The following is a 23,694-nucleotide window of genomic DNA, read 5'->3' on the forward strand; positions in this document are numbered from 1 at the left end:
GATGGGAAGCAAAGCTTGAGAAACTTGATGTTGTTTTGGGCAGAGTGCGTATAGCAACAGATCAAAGAAAAAGAGGAAGAAAACGTGCTCTCAGCTGTCAGGGGATCTTGCTGAGTTGCTTTTGTCTTGCAGGCTTCTGTTGGGTTTGGTGTTTCCTCCCGGAAGACGGCTGCGTGGGCTTTGAGGAGGCTTGCTCCCTGCCAGATGGGTGATGGAAGTCTAAACATGAGGAAGGGTCTTGGTGCTCTGGCCAGGTGTCAGGCCTGAACCTCTGAGGTGGGAGAGCCGAGTTCAGGACATTGGACCACCAAAGACCTCCTGGCCCCACATAATATCAACTGGCGAGAGCTCTCAGAGATCTCCGTCTCAACGCTAAGACCCAGTTCCACTCAACAACCGCAACCTCCAGTGCTGGACACCCCATGCCAAACAAATAGCAAGACAGGAACACAACTCCACCCATTAGCAGAGGCTGCCTAAAATCATAATAAGGTCAGAGACATCCCAAAACACACCACCGGACGCAGCCCTGCTCACCAGAAAGAAAAGATCCAGCCTAATCCACCAGAACACAGGCACCAGTCCCCTCCACCAGGAAGCCTACACAACCCACTGAACCAACCTTACCCACTGGGAGCCGACACCAAAAACAACAGGGAACTGCAAACCTGCAGCCTGCGAAAAGGAGACCCCAAACACAGTAAGTTAAGCAAAATGAGAAGACAGAAAAATATGCAGCAGATGAAGGAGCTAGGTAAAAACCCACCAGACCAAACAAATGAAGAGGAAATAGGCAGTCTACCTGAAAAAGAATTCAGAGTTATGATAGTAAAGATGACCCAAAATTTTGGAAACAGAATGGAGAAAATACAAGAAACGTTTAACAAGGACCTAGAGGAACTAAAGAGCAAACAATGAAGAATAACACAATAAATGAAATTAAAAATTCTCTAGAAGGAATCAATAGCAGAATAACTGAGGCAGAAGAACGGATAAGTGACCTGCAAGATAAAATAGTGGAAATAATTACTGCAGAGCAGAATAAAGAAAAAAGAATGAAATGAATTGAGGACAGTCTCAGAGACCTCTGGGGCAACAGTAAACGTACCAATATTTGAATTATAGGGGTCTCAAAGAAGAGAAAAAGAAAGGGACTGAGAAAATATTTGAAGAGATTATAGTTGAAAACTTCCCTAATATGGGAAAGGAAATAATCAAGTCCAGGAAGCAGAGACAGTCCCATGCAGGATAAACCCAAGGAGAAACACGCCAAGACACATATTAATCAAACTCTCAAAAATTAAATACAAAGAAAAAATATTAAAAGCGGCAAGGGAAAAGCAACAAATAACATACAAGAGAATCCCCATAAGGTTAACAGCTGATCTTTCAGCAGAAACTCTGCAAGCCAGAAGGGAGTGGCAGGACATATTTAAAGGGATGAAAGGGAAAAACCTACAACCAAGATTACTCTACCCAGCAAGGATCTCATTCAGAGTCGATGGAGAAATTAAAACCTTTACAGACAAGCAAAAGCTAAGAGAATTCAGCACCACCAAACCAGCTTTACAACAAAGGCTAAAGGTACTTCTCTAAGTGGGAAACACAAGAGAAGGAAAAGACCTACAATAACAAACCCAAAACAATTAAGAAAATGGTAACAGTAACATACATATCGATAATTACCTTAAATGTAAATGGATTAAGTGCGCCAACCAAAAGACATAGACTGGCTGAATGGATACAAAAACAGGACCCGTATATAAGCTGTCTACAAGAGACCCACTTCAGACCTAGGGGTACATACAGACTGAAAGTGAGGGGATGGAAAAAGATATTCCATGCAAATGGAAATCAAAAGAAAGCTGGAGTAGCAATTCTCATATCAGACAAAATAGACTTTAAAATAAAGACTATTACAAGAGACAAAGAAGGACACTACATAATGATCAAGCAATCAATCCAAGAAGAAGATATAACAATTGTAAATATTTATGCACCCAACATAGGAGCACCTCAATACATAAGGCAAATGCTAACAGCCATAAAAGGGGAAATTGACAGCAACACAATAATAGTAGGGGACTTTAACACCCCACTTTCACCAATGGACAGATCATCCAAAATGAAAATAAATAAGAAAACACAAGCTTTAAATGACACATTAAACAAGATGGACTTAATTCATATATATAGGACATTCCATCCAAAAACAACAGAATACACTTTCTTTTCAAGTGCTCATGGAACATTCTCCAGGATAGATCATATCTTGGGTCACAAATCATGCCTTGGTAAATTTAAGAAAATTGAAATCGTATCAAGTATCTTTTCTGACCACAACGCTATAAGACTAGATATCAATTACAGGAAAAAAACTGTAAGAAATACAAACACAAGGAGGCTAAACAATACACTACTAAATAACCAAGGGATCACTGAAGAAATCAAAGAGGAAATCAAAAAATACCTAGAAACAAATGACAGTGAAAACACGACAGCCCAAAACCTATGGGATTCAGCAAAAGCAGTTCTAAGAGGGAAGTTTATAGCAATACAATCCTACCTCAAGAAACAAGAAACATCTCAAATAAACAACCTAAACTTACACCTAAAGCAATTAGAGGAAGAAGAAAAAAAAAAATCCAAAGTTAGCAGAAGGAAAGAAATCATAAAGATCAGATCAGAAATAAATGAAAAAGAAATGAAGGAAACGATAGCAAAGATCAGTAAAGCCAAAAGTTGGTTCTTTGAAAAGATAAACAAAATTGATAAACCATTAGCCAGACTCATCAAGAAAAAAAGGGAGAAGACTCAAATCAACAGAATTAGAAATGAAAAAGGAGAAGTAACAACTGACACTGCAGAAGTACAAGGGATCATGAGAGATTGCTACAAGGAACTACATGCCAATAAAACAGACAACCTGGAAGAAATGAACAAATTCTTAGAAAAGCACAACCTTCCAAGACTGAGCCAGGAAGAAACAGAAAATATAAACAGACCAATCACGAGCACTGAAATTGAAACTGTGATTAAAAATCTTCCACCAAAAAAAAAAAAAAAAAAAAAATCTTCCACAAACAAAAGCCCAGGACCAGATGGCTTCACAGGCAAATTCTATCAAACATTTAGAGAAGAGCTAACACCTATCCTTCTCAAACTCTTCCAAAATATTGCAGAGGGAGGAACACTCCCAAACTCATTCTACGAGGCCACCATCACCCTGATACCAAAACCAGACAAGGATGTCACAAAAAAAGAAAACTACAGGCCAATATCACTGATGAACATAGATGCATAACTCCTCAACAAAATACTAGCAAACAGAATCCAGCAGCACATTAAAAGGATCATACACCATGATCAAGTGGGGTTTATTCCAGGAAAGCAAGGATTCTTCAATATATGTAAATCAATCAATGTGATACACCATATTAACAAATTGAAGGAGAAAAACCATATGAGCATCTCAATAGATGCAGAAAAAGCTTTTGACAAAATTCAACACCGACTTATGATAAAAAACCCTCCAGAAAGTAGGCACAGAGGGAACTTACCTCAATATAATAAAGGTCATATATGACAAACCAACAGCCAACATCATTCTCAATGGTGAAAAACTGAAACCATTTCCACTAAGATCAGGAAAAAGACAAGGTTGCCCACTCTCATCAATATTATTCAACATAGTTTTGGAAGTTTTAGGCACAGCAATCAGAGACAAAAAAGAAATAATAGCAATCCAAATCAGAAAAGAAGAAGTATAATTGTCGCTGTTTGCAGATGACACGATACTATACACAGAGAATCCTAAAGATGTTACTAGAAAAATACTAGAGCTAATCAATGAATTTGGTAAAGTAGCAGGATACAAAATTAATGCACAGAAATCTCTTGCATCTCTATACAATAATGATGAAAAATCTGAAAGAGAAATTAAGGAAACACTCCCATTTACCACTCCAACAAAAAGAATAAAATACCTAGGACTAAACCTATCTAAGGAGACAAAAGACCTGTAGGCAGAAAACTATAAGACAGTGATGAAAGAAATTAAAGACGATAAAAACAGATGGAGAGATATACCATGTTCTTGGAGTGGAAGAATCAACGTTGTGAAAATGACTATACTACCCAAAGCAATCTACAGATTCAGTGCAATCCCTATCAAACTACCACTGGCATTTTTCACAGAACTAGAACAAAAAATTTCACAATTTGTATGGAAACACAAAAGACCACAAATAGCCAAAGCAATCTTGAGAAAGAAAAACAGAGCTGGAGGAATCAGGCTCCCTGACTTCAGACTATACTACAAAGCTACAGTAATCAAGACAGTATGGTACTGGCACAAAAACAGAAATATAGATCAATGGAACAGGGTAGAAAGCCCAGAGATAAACCCACACACATATGGTCACCTTATCTTTGATAAAGGAGGCAAGGATATACAATGGAGAAAAGACAGCCTCTTCAATAAGTGGTGCTGGGAAAACTGGACAGCTACATATGAAAGAATGAAATTAGAATACTCCCTAACACCATACACAAAAATAAAATGGATTAAAGACCTAAATGTAAGGTCAGACACTATAAAACTCTTAGAGGAAAACATAGGCAGAACACTCTATGACATAAATCACAGCAAGATCCTTTTTGACCCACCTCCTAGAGAAATGGAAATAAAAACAAAAATAAACAAATGGGACCTAATGAAACTTAAAAGCTTTTGTACAGCAAAGGAAACCGTAAACAAGACCAAAGGACAACCCTCAGAGTGGGAGAAAATATTTGCAAAAGAAGCAACTGACAAAGGATTCATCTCCAAAATATACAAGGAGTTCATGCAGCTCAATATCAAAAAAAAACAACCCAATCCAAAAATGAGCAGAAGACCTAAATAGACATTTCTCCAAAGAAGATATACAGATTGCCAACAAACACATGAAAGGATGCTCAACATCACTAATCATTAGAGAAATGCAAATCAAAACTACAATGAGTTATCACCTCACACAGGTCAGAATGGCCATCATCAAAAAAATCTACAAACAGTAAGTGCTGGAGAGGGTGTGGAGAAAAGGGAACCCTCTTGTGCTGTTGGTGGGAATGTAAATTGATACAGCCACTCTGGAGAACACCTTAAAGAACTAAAAATAGAATTACCATATGACCCAGCAATCCCAATACTGGGCATATACCCTGAGAAAACCATAATTCAAAAAGAGTCACGTACCACAGTGTTCACTGCAGCACTATTTACAATAGCCAGGACATGGAAGCAACCTAAGTGTCCACTGACAGATGACTGGATAAAGAAGATGTGACACATATATACAATGGAATATTACTCAGCCATAAAAAGAAACGAAATTGAGTTATTTGTAGTGAGGTGGATGGGCCTAGAATCTGTCATGCAGAGTGAAGTAAGTCAGAAAGAGAAAAACAAATACCGTATGCTAACATATATATATGGAATCTAAAAAAAAAAAAAAAAGTTCTGAAGAACCTAGGGGCAGGACAGGAATAAAGATGCAGACGTAGAGAATGGACTTGCAAACACCGGGAGGAGGAAGGGTAAGCTGGGACGAAGTGAGAGAGTGGCATGGACATATATACACTACCAAATGTAAAATAGATAGCTAGTGGGAAGCAGTCGCATAGCACAGGGAGATCAGCTCTGTGCTTTGTGTCCACCTAGAGGGGTGGGATAGGGAGGGTGGGAGGGAGACACAAGAGGGAGGAGATATGGGGATATATGTATATGTATAGCTGATTCACTTTGTTATTCAGCAGAAACTGACACAACAATGTAAAGCAATTATACTCCAATAAAGATGTTAAAAAAAAAAAAAAGGTTACAGGTGGCATGCCACAACGCCAAAACAACCTCCCACCCCATATCACCCCCCACCCCCACCCCTCGCTCAGGCACAACCTGGCCAAGAGATCCTGGAGACAAGTGGTTAATCAACGCTATCAGATTTTTTTTTTTTTTTTAGAAATTCACGTTCTTTTATTTATTTATTTATGACTGTGCTGAGTCCTCGTTTCCGCGCGAGGGCCCTCTCCAGTTGCGGCAAGTGGGGACCACTCTTCATCGCGGTGCGCGGGCCTCTCACCATCGCACAGGCTCCAGACGCGCAGGCTCAGCAATTGTGGCTCACGGGCCCAGTCGCTCCGCGGCATGCGGGATCCTCCCAGACCAGGGCCCGAACCCGTGTCCCCTGCACCGGCAGGCAGACTCCCAACCACTGCGCCACCAGGGAAGCCCAACGCTATCGGATCTTATAGCCTCAGGTCATTACTCTTCCGGATGGAAAGCATCCCCACTGGGGATGAAGAGATTTCCCCCAGGTCACCACGATCTCACTCATCTCCCCGCGCCGGTGACCGGGACACTTGGCCGGGACACCTGTCCGCACCTCCTTCACCGACCGCTCGCTGCTCCGCGGCGCTGCAGCCACGAAGCCCTCGCAGGGCCGCCCCCCGCCCCCCGGAAACCAAGCTCTCCGTTCCCCGAGGCTCCCTCCCACCCCGCCCAAGCAGCCAGGGCTCCCAGCACGCCACCCGCTGTTACCCATCTAACCGTTGTGCGCGGGTCGCGGCGCCGCGTGAGCGTGACGTGACGTGACGGGGCGGCTCGGGGCGGCGCTCCTCTCGGCGCCAAGCGCCCACCACGCGGTGGGAGTTCGCCAGACACTGTGGGGAGGGGTGGGCGCCGCCGCCTTATACCGCGCCGGCCGGAGCATGCACGCAGGGGGCGGAGTTGGCCCTACGGGCCCCCGCCCCCTCCGCCCGCCCTCACAGCGCTGACTTCTGTGTGGTTCCGCCTCGGCCGCCGGCGTCGGCTCCCGTTCCCGTCGGGTGTTCCCCCGCAACGTCGCGCTCACCACTACGCGTGCGGGACGCCAATGTCGGCCTCACCCTCAGTCTCTGGCGGAGGAAAGGGGAAACCGCTAAGGACGGATGGGGCGTGCCCCCGGGGCCTGACTCAGGTGTGGGGGGAGATGGGCGCGCGGAAGAGCGGGGAAGTGACTGGAAGTGGGGGACTGGGCGGGGTTTGAGTGCACGCGGGTGCACCTCCGACCCGGGAAGAGGCCGAGGGCTAGAGGTTAAGAGCGTGGGCTGTGGGCTCGCTGCTTGAGTTCCGTGACCTCGGGGAAGTCGCTCAAACCCTCAGGGCCTGTTTCCTGCTCCCTAAAATGTCAACAGTAGTAGAAGCGACCTCATTTAGATTTCCATGGTCTTTGAGGTACACAGAAGTCGGGAAAGAAGAGCGGGTAAGATGATGGCAAGATTGGTCCAAGAGGGGGAGGGTGTGTGTGCGTGTGTGTGTGTGTGTGTGTGTAAGATGGAGAAATGAAGATTGCAGAGAGGCCAAATTTTTGTGGACACTGAATGTTTGGGACAGGATGTAATTATGGCTGGCAGTTTTGGGGGGATTGATTATATACTAAACACTTCACCTGAATCCTCATGACCCTGTGGAGTAGGTACTATTGACAGTTTACAAATAAAGGACCTGAGGTTCAGAGGGGTTGAGTAACTTTACAGAGGCCACTGACCTAGTAGTGGCCAACATTTGAAGTCAGACTTCAGAGCCTGGTTTTTGTCATAAGAGCCATGGTTCTTGAGCAAGTCCAGATACCAAAGTGTATCTGTTAAAGTGATTAAATAATCTTGATTTGAGAAATACCAAAAAAGTGTGTCAAGGCCCCCCTTGCCTTCAAAGAATTTACAAGTTCTTTGGGGCAACTGAGATACAAATCAGTCCACATTTCTTGAGCATTTGCTCATGCCAGGACCTGTTCTACCACTCCACCTTTTGTCTCACACACACACTTCATTCCCACAACACTTAAGAGTAGGCCTTATAGGCCTTTCTGTTTTGCAAATGAATAACAACCTGAGGTTGAGGAGGAGTGGGGTTTGTGGGATCAGGCCTTGCGCCCTCCTCTCAACCACTCTGCCTGTTTCACAGCAAAGTTTTCAGTAACAGTTCAATATGTTAGTAGAAGACATTGCAGAATCTATGGTCAAGTACTGCTTATGAGCAGTAATTGTTTTTTACCTTTGTAAATGCAGAGAAGAAAGGCACTTAAGGTCACTGGAGTGGCCAGGACTTAGATCAGCAGTGCTTCAGGATTGTTAGTGGCAGCAGCATTCAGAGTAGATGGTAGATAGTTGAGTTAGGGAGACAGTGGGAGACTGTGGCTCGGGTGTAAATTTATAAGGGCCTGTACTATGGAATGGCAGTGCGAAGAAGTAGGTAAGAGATTCCCAGGAAACTTCTCAAAGAAGGCACATAAAGCAACAGTATAGTGGGTTCAGAATATGGACTCAGGAGCCAGACTGCCCAGTTTCCAACAAAGTACCTAATTAAGGTTGCTAGGGGAATAAAATTAGTGTTTGTGAAGCACTTGGAACAGAGCCTAGCATATAGCAAGTGCTCAAAAAGTATTTTTTAAAAATGAATAAATAGGAAATTAAGGAAATAATTTCATTTACAATAGCATCCAAAAGAATAAAAACACCTAGGGATAGGTTTAACTAAGGAGGTTGCAAAGATTTTAGGCAACTCTACTTTCTGAAGAAACACTGCCCACAAAACTGCCCTTCAGACACCGTCTGCAAGATTGGGGGTCTCCAGGGTCACCCTCACTTCAGACCATCTGGCCACAAATTTGGGGGTTCTCATAACCTTGCTTAGGATCAATAATTTGCTAGAAAGACTCATAGAACACCCTGAAAGCTATTATATTCACAGTCACATTTATTACAGAAAAAGGGTACACTGAAATCAAGCAAGGGAAGAGTAGCATAGGGCAGAATCTGGGAGGGGTCCAAACTCACAGTTCTGGTTGTCCTCTCCAGGTGAGGTCCTGAGTGGAGTTATCTCCTCTCAGCTATGATGTGTGACAATGCTCTAAGAGTATTGCCAACCTGGGATATCACTCAAGCCCTGGTGTCCATTGCTTTGTGAGGCTTCATTACTTGGCATGAATCATAGTCCATGTGATCAAACTAAAATCTCCAGTCACCTGCCTCCCTGAAGTTTGGACTGTTACCATGTGACACAAAGCCCTAACTCTCCAATCACATTGTTGGTCTTTCTGACATTGCCAGCCCTACCCTGAGTCATTTCATTAGCCTGAACTGAGAAGGGGCCCACCCTTAGACACCTCATTAGCATAAACTGTCAGAGTTGGTCTGAGGGACCCACTATGAAGTACAGAGACACTCCTATCACTTGGGAAATTGCAAGTGTGTGGAGGTCATCTCCCAGGAGCTGGGACAAAGGCCAGACCTCTCTTTAGACAAGGCCAGATTCCTTACTACACAAAAGTGTAAGACACACTGAAAACTGTAAAACGTTGCTGAAAGATACTAAAGAAGACCTAAATAAGTGGAAAGACATCCATGTTCACGTATTGGAAGACTTAATATTGTTAAGATGGCAATACTACCCAGTGTGATCTACAGATTCAATGTAATACCTATTAAAATTGCAATAGCCCTTTTGGCAAAAGTGGTAAACTCATATGGAATTGTGCAGGACGCTGAATACTTAAAACAATATTGAAGAAGAACAAAGTTGGAGGACTCACATTTCCTTATTACAAAACTTATTACAAAGCTACAGTGATCAAAACAGTGTGGTACTAGCATAAGGATAGCTGTATAGACCAAGAGAATAGAAAGTCCAGAAACAAACTCACAAATCTATGGCCAATTGATTTTTGAAAAGGATGCCAAGACCATTCAATGGGAAAAGAAATGTCTCTTCAACAAGTGGTGCTAGGACACCTGAATATCCATATGCAAAAGAATGAAGTTGCACCCGTACTTTATGCCATATACAAACATAAACTCAAAATGGATTAACCAATAACCTAAATGTAAGAACTAAACTATAAAACTCTTAGAAGAAAATGTGAGGGGTAAATCTTAATGACCTTGGATTTGGCAATGGATTTTTAGATACAATACCAAAAGAAGAGGAACAAAAGGAAAAGATAAATTGGGTTTCATCAAAATGAGAAGCTTTTGTGCATCAAAGGACATTATCAAGAAAGTGAAAAGACAACCTACACAATGGGAGAAAATATTTGCAAATCAGGGTTTAATGTCCAGAATATGTAAAGAACTCTTACAATTCAACAACAAAAAGACAACCCAATTAAAAAATGAGCAAAGGATTTGAATAGGTGTTTTCCAAAAAAGATGTGTACGTGACCAACAAGCACATGACAAGGTACTCAACGTTATTAGTCATTAGAGAAATGCAAATCAGAACCACAAGATGCCACTCTTTACCCACTAGGATGGCTATAATAATAATTTTTTAAGGAAAATATGTATTGGCAAGAATATGGAGAAATTTGAAAACTTGCACATTGCTCATGGGGGTATAAAATGGTATAGCCACTGTGGAACAGTTTAGCAGTTCCTCGAAAGTTAAACATAATATTAAAACAAGACCCAGCAATTCTAAGTATATACCCCCAAAATTGAAAACAGGTATTCAAACAAATACTTGTACAGGAGTTTCATAGCACTATTCACAATAGCCAAAAGTTGGAAACAACCCAATGTGCATCATTAAATGTATGGATAAACAAATGTGATATAGCCATACAATGGAATATTATTTATTTGGTCACGGAAGGATTGGAGTACTGGTACATGCTACAACATGGATGAGCCTCGAAAAGATGTTAAGTGAGAGTAACCAGTCACAAAGTGTCTCAAATTGTGAGTATCCAGACACGAAAGGTCAGAAATTGTATGATTCCATTTTATTAAATATCCAGAATTGGTAAATCTAGAGAGACAGAAAGCAGATTAGTGTTGCCAGGGGCTGGGAGAATGACTTTTTAATAGATACGGAGTTTTCTTTTAGGGTAATGAAAATGATTTGGAACTTGATATAGGTGTTGGTTGGTGGTTGTACAACATTGTGAATGTACTAAATACCACTGAAATGTATACTTTAAAATGGTTAACTTTATGTTATATGAATTTACCTCAATAAATAAACCAAATAAATAAATGGAGAAACAGATTTTCCATGAATTTAATGAAGTTTCTTCTTTGTGTTAAGAGAATCATGTCTAAGTTTATAATTTAAACTTTATATATCTTAAAGAGAGCCAATGTGATAGTCAGAAGCCACCCCCCTCCCCCACGATGTCCATGTCCTAATCCTTGGAATCTGTGAATACGTTATTTACATGACGAAGGGGAATTAGGGTTGCAGATGGAATCAAATTTGCTAGTCAGCTGACCTTAAAATAGGGAGATCATCCTGGATTGTCTGGGCCCAGTATAATTAAGAGTCCTTAAAAGTGGGAGAGAACAGGCAGACAGGTCAGAGTGATGCAGTGTGAGGACTTGACCTGCTGTTGCTGGCTTTTAAGATGGAGGAAGGGGGACACCAGCCAAGGAATGCAGGTGGCCTCTAGAGTCTGGGAAGGGCAAAGGAACAGACTCTCCTCTAGAGCCTCCGGAAGGCTTGGCACCTTGATTTTAGCCCAGTGAGGCCTGTGTTGGACTGCTGACCTATAGAACTGTAAGATAATAAATCTAGGTCGCTGTTGTTGTTTTTAAAATATTTATTTATTTGGTTGCATTGGGTCTTAGTTGCAGCAGGTGGGCTCCTTAGTTGTGGCATGTGAACTCCTAGTTGCAGCATGCATGTGGGATCTAGTTCCCGGACCAGGGATTGAACCAGGGCCCCCTGCATTGGGAGCGGGGAGTCTTTAACCACTCCACCTCCAGGGAAGTCCCCTAAATCTATGTTGTTTTAAGCCACTAACTTTGTGATAATTTGTTACAGCCATGATGGAAAACTAATACAGACAGCAAAAATTTGTATACTTCAGGCCGCACCAAACTTGTATCTTCCTACTGACAGTGAATATTTTTATGAAGAGTATAGGCTTTGGAGTTGGAAGGCCAGGTGCTATAACTTGCTAGCTATGTTTCTGTGGGCAATTCACTGAACTCTTTTAGGCTTCAGTTTCCTCACCAGGAACATTGGAGATAATACCTACAAACCCGATCTGTCATGAGAATCAAAAGAGAAAATTATTGGTGAAACTGGGAAAGTGCTCTGAGAGTGTTTTGTTTTGTTTTGTTTTTTTAATATAAATTATCAGTAAAGGGTGCTTAAGGGGGAAAGATCCAGAGTTACTCTAATATTTTAGCTGGAAATATAGAAATAGAGAAGGTGAGAAGAGGAAACAGTTTGAGTGAACTGGAGAAAATGATAAAATAAAGCAGGTACAATTCTTGCTATTTTTCCAGATGTCATCCTTGTTTTAAGCCAGTATAAGATAGGAATTTTAGAGTTGGCAGAAGCCTGGAAATCATGTAACCAACCCCCGACCTTATGCAGATGTGGAAGCTGAAACCCAGAAGCTGGAAGACTTTCTTCAAACCACTCAGCTAATGAATGGTTTGACCAGGTGAATAGACAAGTTTTCTGGACTTTACTGTCTAAAGCATAACCTTTAACATAAAAAGTGTTTCTTTACTGCAAACCAGAGGGGATACAGTGCCCTCTAGTGGCTTTTTGTTTTATTATACAAATCCCCATTACTTCACATTTCTGTTTTAAAGGTTGAGAAGAATTGGAGATGCTGCAAGCTAGGCTGCCTTAGAGAAGGACCTTACAGTTATTTGCAAACTCAGATTTCAAGGTTTCAAGCAAGTTCTAACTTGAGAAATTAGGGGCTAGGATGAGAAACACCATTAAAGGAAAAGGGGTGGGGGATTTGTATATGCTAAATTGGAAATTTATGCTGAATACACTGCTCAAATATTTTATCTGGAAAATAAGAAAAATATGTTTTTGTTGTGTTTCCACTGACAAACTCAGTGAAATCAAAAAGGTTCACTTTTCGTTTTATTGAGATACAGTCCTCATAACATAAAATCCACCATTTAAAAGTGTAAGCTTAAGTAGTTTTTAGTATATTCACCATGTTGTGCAACCATCACCACTATCTAATTGCAGAATGTTTCCATCTCCCCTCACACCCCCCAAAAACCCAAACGATTAGCAGTTGATTCCAATCCCCCACCACCACCACCACCACATCCCCTGGCAACTACTAATGTAATTTCTGTCTCTATATATTTGTCTATTCTGGATATTTTATATAAATGGAATGTGAACTTTCATGTCTGGCTTCTTTCACTTAGCATAGTGTTTTCAAGGTTCACCCATATTATAACATGTATCAGTACTTAGTTCCTTTTTATGGCTGAATAATATTCTGTTGTATGGATATATCACATTGTATTTATTTGTTCATCAATTGATGGGTATTTGAGTTGTTTACACTTTTTTTAAAAATTTGTTTTTTTATTTATTTTTGGCTGTGTTGGGTCTTCGTTGCTGTGTGTGGGCTTTCTCTAGTTGCGGCGAGTGCGGGCTACTCTTTTGGTGCGCGGGCTTCTCACTGCAGTGGCTTCTCTTGTTGCAGAGCATGAGCTCTAGGCACACTGGCTTCAGTAGTTGTGGCACTTGGGCTCAGTAGTTGTGGCTCACGGGCTCTAGAGGGCAGGCTCAGTAGTTGTGGTGCACGGGCTTAGTTGCTCCATGGCATGTGGGATCTTCTCGGACCAGGGATTGAACCCGTGTCCCCTGTGTTGGCAGGCAGATTCTTAACCACTGCGCCACCAGGGAAGTCCCTCTATGTTTAAGTTTTTGAAGAACTACCAAGCAATGTATGTTCCAACTGTCTCATGTTTTCCAACACTTTTTTCCATTTTATTATTAATATTAATATTGCCATTCTAATGGGTATAAAGTAGTATCTCATGTGGTTTGTTTTAAATTTTGAAATCAATTTTTTCTCTTTTTTTATTTTTGTTTTTATTTGTGGTAAAATACACAAAACATAGAATTTACCTTCATAACTATTTTAGGTATATAGTTCATTAATGTTAAGTATATTCGCATTGTGGTGCAACCAATTTCCAAAACTCCACCTTGCAAAACTGAAACTATGCCCGTTAAGCAACTCCCCATTCTCCTCTCCCCTCAACCACCATTCTACTTTCTGTCTCTATGAATTTGATGACTCTAGGGTATCTCATTAATGCAATAGTATTTGTCTTTTGGGGACTGGCTTACTTCACTTAGCATAATGTCCTCAAAAGTTCATCCATGTTGTAGCATGTGTCAGAATTTCCTTTCTTTTTAAAGTTGAATAATACTCCATTGTAGGACTTCCCCGGCACTCCAGTGGTTAAGACTGTGCTTCCACTGCAGGGGGCACAGGCTTGATCCCTGATTGATCCCGCATACTGTGCAGTGTGGCCAAATAATAATAATAATAAAAATAATAATAATAATATTCCATTGTATATATACACCACATTTTATTTATCCATTCACTTGTCGATGGATCCTTGGGTTGCCTCTACCATTTGGCTTTATGAATAACACTGCTATGAACATGGGTGTACAAATATTTCTTCGAGACCCTCTTTTCAGTTCTTTTGGTGTATGCCTAGAAATGGAGTTGCTGCCTCATATATAAATCTGTTTTTAATTTCTTGAGAAACTGCCATACTGTTTTCCATATTGGCTGTACTATTTTATATTCCTATCAGCAGTACAGAAGGGCTTCAATTTTTCCATATCCTCCAACACTTGTTATTTTCTGTTTTTTTGATAATAGCCGTTCAATTGGTCTGAGGTAGCATCTCATTGTGGTTTTGATTTCCATTTCTCTAATGACTAATGATAGTGAGCATCTTTTTATGTGTTTGTTGGCTATTTGTATATCCTTGGAGAAATGTATTACAAATCCTTTACCCATTTTTAAATTGGATTGTCTTTTTATTGTTGAGTTGGATGAGTTCTTTATATATTCTGGATACAAATCCTTTTTATCAAGATACATGATTTGCAAAAGGATTTATTTTAAACTGTCCTCTATTGAGGTATACTTTAAATAGAGTAAAATATACAGATCTTAAGTGTACAGCTGAATGAAGTTTGAAAAATTTATACATACCTGTAACTTTCATCCACGGCAAGTTAAAGAATATTTTTGTCACCCCAGATAATTCCCTTGGGACCCTTTCCAGGCAGTCGCCCATTCCTCTCTGCCCAATGCAATGATTATTTTTATTTCTGTCAATAGAAATTAGTTTTCCATGTTTCTGAAACTCATAGAACAAATTGTGTAATATGTACTACTTGTGTCTGGCTTCTTTTACTCAACATTATATCTGTGAGATTCATCTGTGGTATTGCATATATTCAGTTGATACTTTTTTATTGCTGAATTTTTAATTTTGATGAAGTCCAATTTATCCACTGTTTTTTGGGGGGTGGGGGCTGTTGTTTTTTACAGTTAGTGCTTTTTGTGTTCTATATGAAAAATGTTTTCTGACCTCCCGTTCCTCTACCACCAGGTTGCAAAGATATCTTCCTATATTTCCTTCTGAAAGATTTAGAATTTTAGCTTTCACATTCAGGCCTATGATGCATATCAAATTCATTTTTGTTTAATATGCGGTGAAGTTGAGGGGTGGTTGGTGTTTATTTTTTTTTCTCCCACAGATATCCAGTTGTTCCAGCACTGTTTATTGGGAAACTTTTTCATCCTTCATTGAATTGCTTTGGTTATTTTGTTAAAATTAATATATGGTATATATGTGTAGGTCTATTTTTGGACTCTCTGTTCTGTATTGCTGATCTGTTTGTCCATTCTAATGCCATTACTACCTTGTCTTTCATTAATATAGCTTTTTATTTTAATAAGTCTTGAAATTAGGTAGTTTGCCCTAGAGCTTTGCCCTTCCTTTTCAATATTGTTTTAGTTATTCTGAGTCCTATCCACTTCTGTATAAATTTTAAAATAAGTTGTCAATTTCAACCAGAAAAGCCCATTTGGGGTTTTTATTGGGATTGCATTGAATCTATAGAACATATGGTGAGAATTGTCATCTTAACAATATTAAGTCTTCTAATCCGTGAATATGGTATTATATCTCTTCATCTGATTAGGTCTCCTTTAGGCTCTGTCAGCAATTCTTGTTTTAATGTAGAAGTTTTGCACAGTTTCATTAAAATTATTCTAGGTATTTTTGGTTATTTTAAAATAACATTGTTTTATTTTAACTTTTGAATTGCTCATTGCTAGTAGAAATAAAATTTATTTTGCATATTGAATTTGTATCTGTAACCTTGCCAAATTCACTTATTATTTCTAGTAATTTGTTTGTAGATTTCCTTGGATTTTCTACATACACAATCATGTCATCTGCAAAAAAGAAAGTTTTACTTTTTTCGTACAATCTTAATCCCTTTTCCTTTTCCTTGCCTTACTGTATTGGCTAAGCCCACCAGTACAATGGTAAATAGTAGACATAAGAATGGACATCTTTGCTTTGTTTTAATTTTAGAGGGAAGTGTTAAATATTTCACCATTAAGTTTGATGTCAGCTATAAGCTTTTATATACAGCCTTATCAGATTAATGAATTTCCTTTCAATTTTTAGTTTTTTAAGAGTTTTTTTTAATACTTATTTATTTATTTGTTTATTTATTTTGGCTGCGCTGGATCTTCATTGCGGCACACGGGATCTTCATTGTGGCACGTGGGATATTTACTTGTGGCATGTGGGCTCCTTAGTTGTGGCATGAGAACTCTTAGTTGAAGCATGCATGCGGGATCTAGTTCCCCGACCAGGGATCGAACCTGGGCCCCCTGCATTGGGAGTGTGAAGTCTTACCCACTGGACCACCAGGGAAGTCCCTGCTAAGAGTTTTTATCATGAACAGGTGTTAAATTTTATGAAATGCATTCTGTATATTTACTGAGATAATTACATGTTTTTTCTCCTTAATTCTGTTAATATGGTAAATTACACTATTTGATTTCTTTTTTAAAAATACCTTTTATTATGGAAAGTTTCAAACACATAAAAAGTAAATAGAATAGTATAATAAACTCCCAGGTTACCCATCACCTAACTTCTTATACCATTTGTACCCTCATCAAATCCCCACACTTAAAAGTTCATTCAGGTTTTTTGCTTTGGATCTTTTCTATTTGTCACTTTCTCTCTAATTCTTTTCCTTCCCCCTTTTCTCCCTCTTCTACTTTCCCTTTCTCCTCATACCTTGTCCTTCTCCTCCTTCTGCCTCTTTCCTTCCTTATTACTCCCCCTCGCTTCTTTCTCTTCCTCTTTTCCTCCTCTTCTCCTCTCTTCCCCTCATCCTCCTCATCTTCCTCTTTTTCTGGTAAAGTTGACAAATTCCTTATTATTATTTAATAAAGATAAATGAATTCAATGAAATTCTTTTCTTGCACCCCCTTTCATACAATTCAAATTAACAAAGTTTTCTGTATACAATTTAATCTATTAGAATACTACCAGAATTTTTGTCAAGCACTGAAATGTTACACATTAGTCATGATTATAAATTCCATCAATGTAGTCTAAAATACGTAAGTGTATTAACTGGAACTTAGTTAATTACAGAGACTTCTTACCTGTCCTTTCTTTTTTCTCGGCAGATATATTGCTCATTTATTCGCTCCATGTTTGAAAAGAATTTCAAAATTAAATAATTTTATACACCATACAATTCAGAGCAGAGTTGGGCTCAGGGGACCACTTCATGGTTCACAGGGTGGGCAGAACCCTCTGCCTCCAAACATTTTTTGCGCTAGTTTGACTTTCTGCTGTGAGTCCTGGTCCCAGTCTTGCTTGAAACCCCATGAGGTTAAGTTCATCACCCAAGGGGGCTGGAATTTTCCCAGCCATAGGGATGAGCTTCTAGTTCAGAGGAGAAAGAGGGCTTCCTGGAAGGGACCAATAAAGCCTCTGCAGCAGAAACAGGAGGAGACGAGGGCAGAAGGCACTGGGGCTGGACCAGAGAGCCTCTGGGGGATGGTGGAGCTCTCAGGATCCAGCATTTCCCTGTGCTCAACCGTGGGTTTCCACTCAGTAGAACAGGGTCTGCCTTAGAAAGCAGCAGAAACTTTCTCCTAGTGGCTTCCAAAACCTGAAGACAGGGCCCAGCAGGAACTTCGACTGGACCCAGGAGATCCCAGGATGCCAGCGAGCTACAAGCCCTTGATTACTGAGGCGGCCCAGCCAATAGGCCCAGCTCCTGGAAGGCACAATCAGGTAGTTTTGCAAGGACAGCCCCATGACTAGGACAGACAGACCCACGCAAACACACTGGAGTTGGTAAAAGTATGGACTCCATATTGCTCATTCCCTAACTCCCTAACTCCAGCTTCGACACCCATTGTCCAAAAGACACAAAGTGAACACCGTTCTTGAGGTTGGAGAACACATGGCTGGCCTCAAAGGGGACTCTCTTCCACCGCCGGATGCGAAAAGGATTCGAAGAGAAATGATGCAGGACAGCCTGGAATTTGGACAATTAGCTGATATATACGTATATGGTTAGTGCCTCTTCATTCCATCTAGCAGGCAGAGACACAAATCTCAATCTTTCCACTATCCAGGAGTTCTGGCCAGAAACCCTCCTTCTCCAGGTCCAAAACTTCCTTCCTTTGAAACCAGCTGTGACCAGGTAGGTAGTAGGCAGGTAGGAAGTGGACATCACAAGGAGCTGCAGGCCTGCCCTTACATTTTCCCTCCTTTGTCCAGCCGTCCCCACCACTCAGCATAGGCTGTTCTGGGAAGCCATCTAGGCCCCTGGGGTTCAGGAGGAGGTTGCATCCTATGGGTCTGCGCTCGCAGCAGCGGCCCAGGACGTAGGGCCTGAGGTCGTCGGCGGCAGGCAGGCAGGTGCTGACGATGGGCCACAGGGCAGCGTGTTTCTGGGGCAGGATGCTCAGCCACAGGGCCTGGCAGTCCACCAGGTTGCGCCAGCGCCTGCACACCTGGCGGCGGTGCCTGAGCAGCATGTTGGGGGGGCACGTGGCTCAGCACCATCAGGAGCAGCTCCGCTGGCAGTTGGTTCAGGCCCAGCGCCTCCTCGGGTTCCTGCTCTAGCAAGGGGATCCCGACAGGCTGGCCCCTGGAGGAGGTCTTCTCACCAGGCTCAGCTGCGACCTGCATCTCAGCCAGCGCCCCTCCTAGGTGGGCCATCACCTTGCTTCGCGTCTCTTTCCTTTCTAAGACAAGTTAGAGCACTTTATCATTTTGCTGTTTTGGGTAAATAATCTGAAAATGCACTGCTTATGGCTATGCTTAACAAGTTGTGATATATGGTGGAAAATAGGAATAATACAGGGCCAAAAAGATAACCTTTAAGTATTTTATACTTTTTTGACTTAGGACCCATGCAAGTTAAATGAAAATTTTGAGGTTTATATGGTTGTTTTTCATTGTTATTGTTGTTGCAGGTTTTACCATCTGAAGAGGACGGAATGAAAAAAGAAATGAGAAATCAGCTTGTTGTGAAGCTTGTGAGAAAAAAAAATAAGGTAATTTGGATGTTATATGAAAGAATATCTTCAAACCTATGCTTATTTTGGCAAAATTTTAAAAATTTTAATGGCAAAATATAGCTGGAAGAAACAGGATAATGAATCTAACTTACATTCCCATCTTACTTTAAAAGAGGAATAAATTTTACTAATAGAAGTCATGTAGAATAGCTAATGAAGTGAAATGTGTGAAATGAAATGAAATGAAACTTAATATTTTCATTATCTGGGTGCTCTTGAGAAGCAGTGATCGTTTCATCAAAAGAAAAAGTGTTGATTTGAAGATATTGTCACATTGTATAAGAAATTATAAAATCACATTTATCATGTAGCTACATTTTTCATATTAAAACTCTAAGGATAGTTCTAAACATTCTTATGCTATTCCAACTCTGAAAATTGCTTGGAAAAACTTTTAGAGAATTACAATTTGTTTTTCTGGGAGAAGATTGCATTAGCCCTACCCTTACAACCAAATTCCTCCAAACACTCATTTGCAGGTGTCAGTAATACACACCATTTTAAACAACACTTCCACAGAAATCATCAGTCACATAAACATGTACTACTCCCATAGCCAGACTCCACATCCAATAAAAACACATGCATTTGTTCTTCTTTCTCCTCTACCCCCAAATAAAAAATAAACAAACAAATCCCCTAACTAGGGAGCCACCAGAGAGAAGGTGGAGGTGAGGCTGAAGGTAGGAGCTGCTAGAGCACAGTAATCACATTTCCTCTCCTCCAGCCCCCCTCCCCTCTCCATTTTAAATTGAGGTAATAAAGGTAAAATTACACGTGTAGATCTTAAGCGATCAGTTTAATGAGTTTTGACAGTCTTATATTCCTCTCTAACCACCACCTGAAAAAAAAGATACAGAACATTCTGTCACCCCAGGAGGTTTCTTCATGCCCTTTCCAGTCTGTTCCCCCTCTTTCCAAGGAAACACACTTCTGATTTCTGTCCCCATAGCTTTGTTTAGCATTGTCCTGGACTTCATATATGGAATCATACAGTAATATACTATTTTATGCCTGGACACTTTCACTCAGCATATTTCTAAGATTATCCATGTTGCTGCTAATTTCAGTAGCATTTTCCTTTTAGTTGCTGAGTAGTATTTCATTATATGAATATACCGCATTTTTTTAAGACTTCATTTTTTAGAACAGTTTTAGGTTTACAATAAAACTGAGAGGAAGGTAAAAAGATTTTCCATATACCCGCTGCCCCCATACATGCACAACCTTCCCCATTATCAACATCACTCACCAAAATGGTACATTTTCCTACCAAGGATGACCCTACATTGATACATCATAATCCCCAAAGTTCATAGTTTACCTAAGGGTTTATTCCTGGTGTTGTACATCCTATGGTTTTGGACAGATGTATAATGACATGTATCTATCTTTATACAATATCATACACAATATTTTCACTGCCCTAAAAAGTTGTTGTCCTCTGTCTATTCATCTTCTCCACCCCCCAACCACCCCCTCTTCAAATCCCTGGCAACCATTGATCTTTTCACTGTCTCTATAGTTTTACCTTTTCCATGATGTCATATAGTTGGAATCACATAGTATGTAGCCTTTTCAGATTGGCTTCTTTCACTTAGGAATATGCGTTTAAAATTCCTCCATGTCTTTGCATGGCTTGATAGTTCATTTCTTTTTAGTGCTAAATAATATTTCATTATCTGGGTTATGTTAATGTATCCATTCATCTACTGTAGGACATCTTGGTTGCTTCCAAGTTTTAGCAATTATGAATAAAGCTGCTCTGAACCTCCTTCTGCAGGTTTGTAGGTGGATATAAGTTCTCAATTCTATTGGGTAAATACCAAGGAACACGATTCCTTGATTGTTTGGTACAAGTATATTTTGTCTTGTAAGGAACCACCAAACTGTCTTCCAAAGTGGCTGTACCATTTTGCATTCCCACCAGCAATGAATAAAAGTTCCGGGACTTCCTGGTGGCCCAGTGGTTAAGAATCCGCCTGCCAATGCAGGGGACACGGGTTCGAGCCCTGGTCTGGGAAGATCCCACATGCCACAGAGCAACTAAGCCGTGTGCCACAACTACTGAGTCTGCGCTCTAGAGCCCGCGAGCCACAACTACTGAGCCTTTGTGCCACAACTACTGAAACCCGTGCACCTAGAGCCTGTGCTCTGCAACAAGAGAAGCCACCGCAATGGGAAGGAGGCGCACCACAATATAGAGTAGCCCCCGCTCGCCGCAACTAGAGAAAGCCCACGCACAACAACGAAGGCCCAATGCAGCCAAAAATAAATAAATAAATAAATAAATTATTTTTAAAAGTTCCTGTTGCTTCACCTCCTCACCAGTGTTTGAGGTTGTCAGTGTTCTGGATTTTGGCCAGTCTAATAGGTGTGCAGTAGTGTCTTATTGTTTTAATTTGCATTTCCCTGATGATATATGATGTGGAGCATCTTTTCATATGATTATTTGCCATTTGTATATCTTCTTTGGTGTTAAGGTTTTTGACCCATTTTATTTTATTTTTTTTTTTTTTTTTTTTTTATTTATAAAATATTTTAATATCTGAGGAAATCCAGTAAACATTTTCTTCTAGTATGACTACAATTATTCTTTTATTACCACTGTTTAATTACTACTTTAGTGGCACTTGGTATATGTTAAGATAAAGAAACATATTTTCAATACTTTAAAACAAACTAGATATGTTCAAATATATTCTAAAACAGTTTATCAACTATAATGTAGACAAAACGAAACTGCAAGGGATGCTACTCCATTAACTTTAAAATTTATACTCCATAAAAAAAATAAGGCAGTGAATGTGTCTGCAAAAAAAAAGGAATAGTGTATTACCTCATGTATATTGCATCATACTATCCTCATGAAATGATACTCTATCTTAGTAAAAACTATTATTAATCCATAGAAAGAGTCATAGCAATCATTTATACAATATATGCCAAATGAACAGATTCACATTAAACCGAGAAAATAAAATACAAAATCAATCCCTGACATAATTCAAAAAGAAATCACGTACTTGGTACTGATTTATTAAAAATGTTTTGATCTAATAAGTAGCTGTTCTTATATTTCAACCAAATAATAACACAAATTCAACAAAATTTACCACCAAAATATTTCTCTCAAGTAATGACTAGCTTTCAAGTAGCTAAATTTTCCATTCTTAACATGATCCAAAAAGCAAAAGCATTATCAAGTTACTATAAATGCTGATCCATCATTTAAAGTAAAAATAAATCTAGCCAAATTTTAATTTGATTAAGATAAAATTATTTTAAAAATACTTACAGGAGATATGTTCACATAATTTTCATAATTAGAAGTCAAAACATTACATTTTTTATAAACATCAATCATATCTAACATGTTACTGTTCTTTAAGAAATCATCATAAATCTTCCTAATGTTCTCATAATGGTCAATCACTTTCATATTTTCAACTGGTAAGTTCAATTTCTCATGTAGTAAGTATTTCCAGGTCAATAAGACATCGCTGAGAGAGACTGTAAATTCTCCACTGTACTGTTTGTTGTTCTCTGCCATGGAAAGCTGCAATGCCAAGAGCATGGAGTCTGCACCACATACAGTAGTTCTCTCAGAGTTACAAAAAGTGTGCCAGTTCCTTCTGAACTCTTTAATCATATCCAAGACAGACTTCCGATTAAGCACAGCCATCCTCTGGCTCGGGGGAGAACCGGGAGGTGCAGACTCGCCTGAAGAAAGCTCCAGCCCGACTCTTTTGACCCATTTTAAAATCAGCTTTTCTCATTGTTCAGTTTTCAGAGTTCTTTGTGTATTTTGATTAATAGTCCTTTGTCAGATGTGTCTTTTGCAAATATTTTCTCCCAGTCTGTGGCTTCTCTTCTAATTCTCTTGGTAACTGTGTTTCTCAGAGCCAAGTTTTTTAATTTTAATGAAGTAAAGCTTATCGATTATTTCCTTCATGGATTACACCACAATTTTTAAAACCCATTCTTCTGTTTATATACTTATAGTTTGTTTCCAATTTGGGACCTTTATAACAAACACTGCTGTGACTATTTGTATAGACACATGCTTTTTGCTCTCTTTGGTAGATACCTAAAAGTAGAATTATTAGGTCATAGGGTAAAGGTATGTTTAAGTTCATTAGAGGGGACTTCCCTGCCAGTCCAGTGGTTAGGACTCCGTGCTTCCACCGCAGGGGGCGCGGGTTCCATCCCTGGTCGGGGAACT

General features: G+C 40.0%; 2 protein-coding genes across 2 annotated transcripts in view; both read right to left on the reverse strand.

Annotated features, from left to right (window-relative positions):
• The window catches only part of LOC132351256 (monocarboxylate transporter 1-like), a 37,559-nt gene extending 30,827 nt beyond the window's left edge, over positions 1–6,732 (reverse strand). Inside the window, exon 1 of the mRNA XM_059901144.1 lies at positions 6,593–6,732. The gene's annotated coding sequence lies outside the window, so the exon portion shown is untranslated. The remainder of the gene's footprint in view (positions 1–6,592) is intronic.
• Positions 6,733–22,761: 16,029 nt separating this feature from the next.
• On the reverse strand, positions 22,762–23,154 carry LOC132351272 (PCNA-interacting partner-like; the record flags this gene model as incomplete). The annotated part of the gene is made up of 1 exon (XM_059901145.1): positions 22,762–23,154. A coding segment is annotated over exon 1 (393 nt), but the record flags the coding sequence as incomplete, so codon positions are not given.
• Positions 23,155–23,694: the final 540 nt, after the last annotated feature.

This window comes from Balaenoptera ricei, chromosome 1, assembly GCF_028023285.1.
Source record: "Balaenoptera ricei isolate mBalRic1 chromosome 1, mBalRic1.hap2, whole genome shotgun sequence".
Classification (NCBI taxonomy): domain Eukaryota; kingdom Metazoa; phylum Chordata; class Mammalia; order Artiodactyla; family Balaenopteridae; genus Balaenoptera; species Balaenoptera ricei.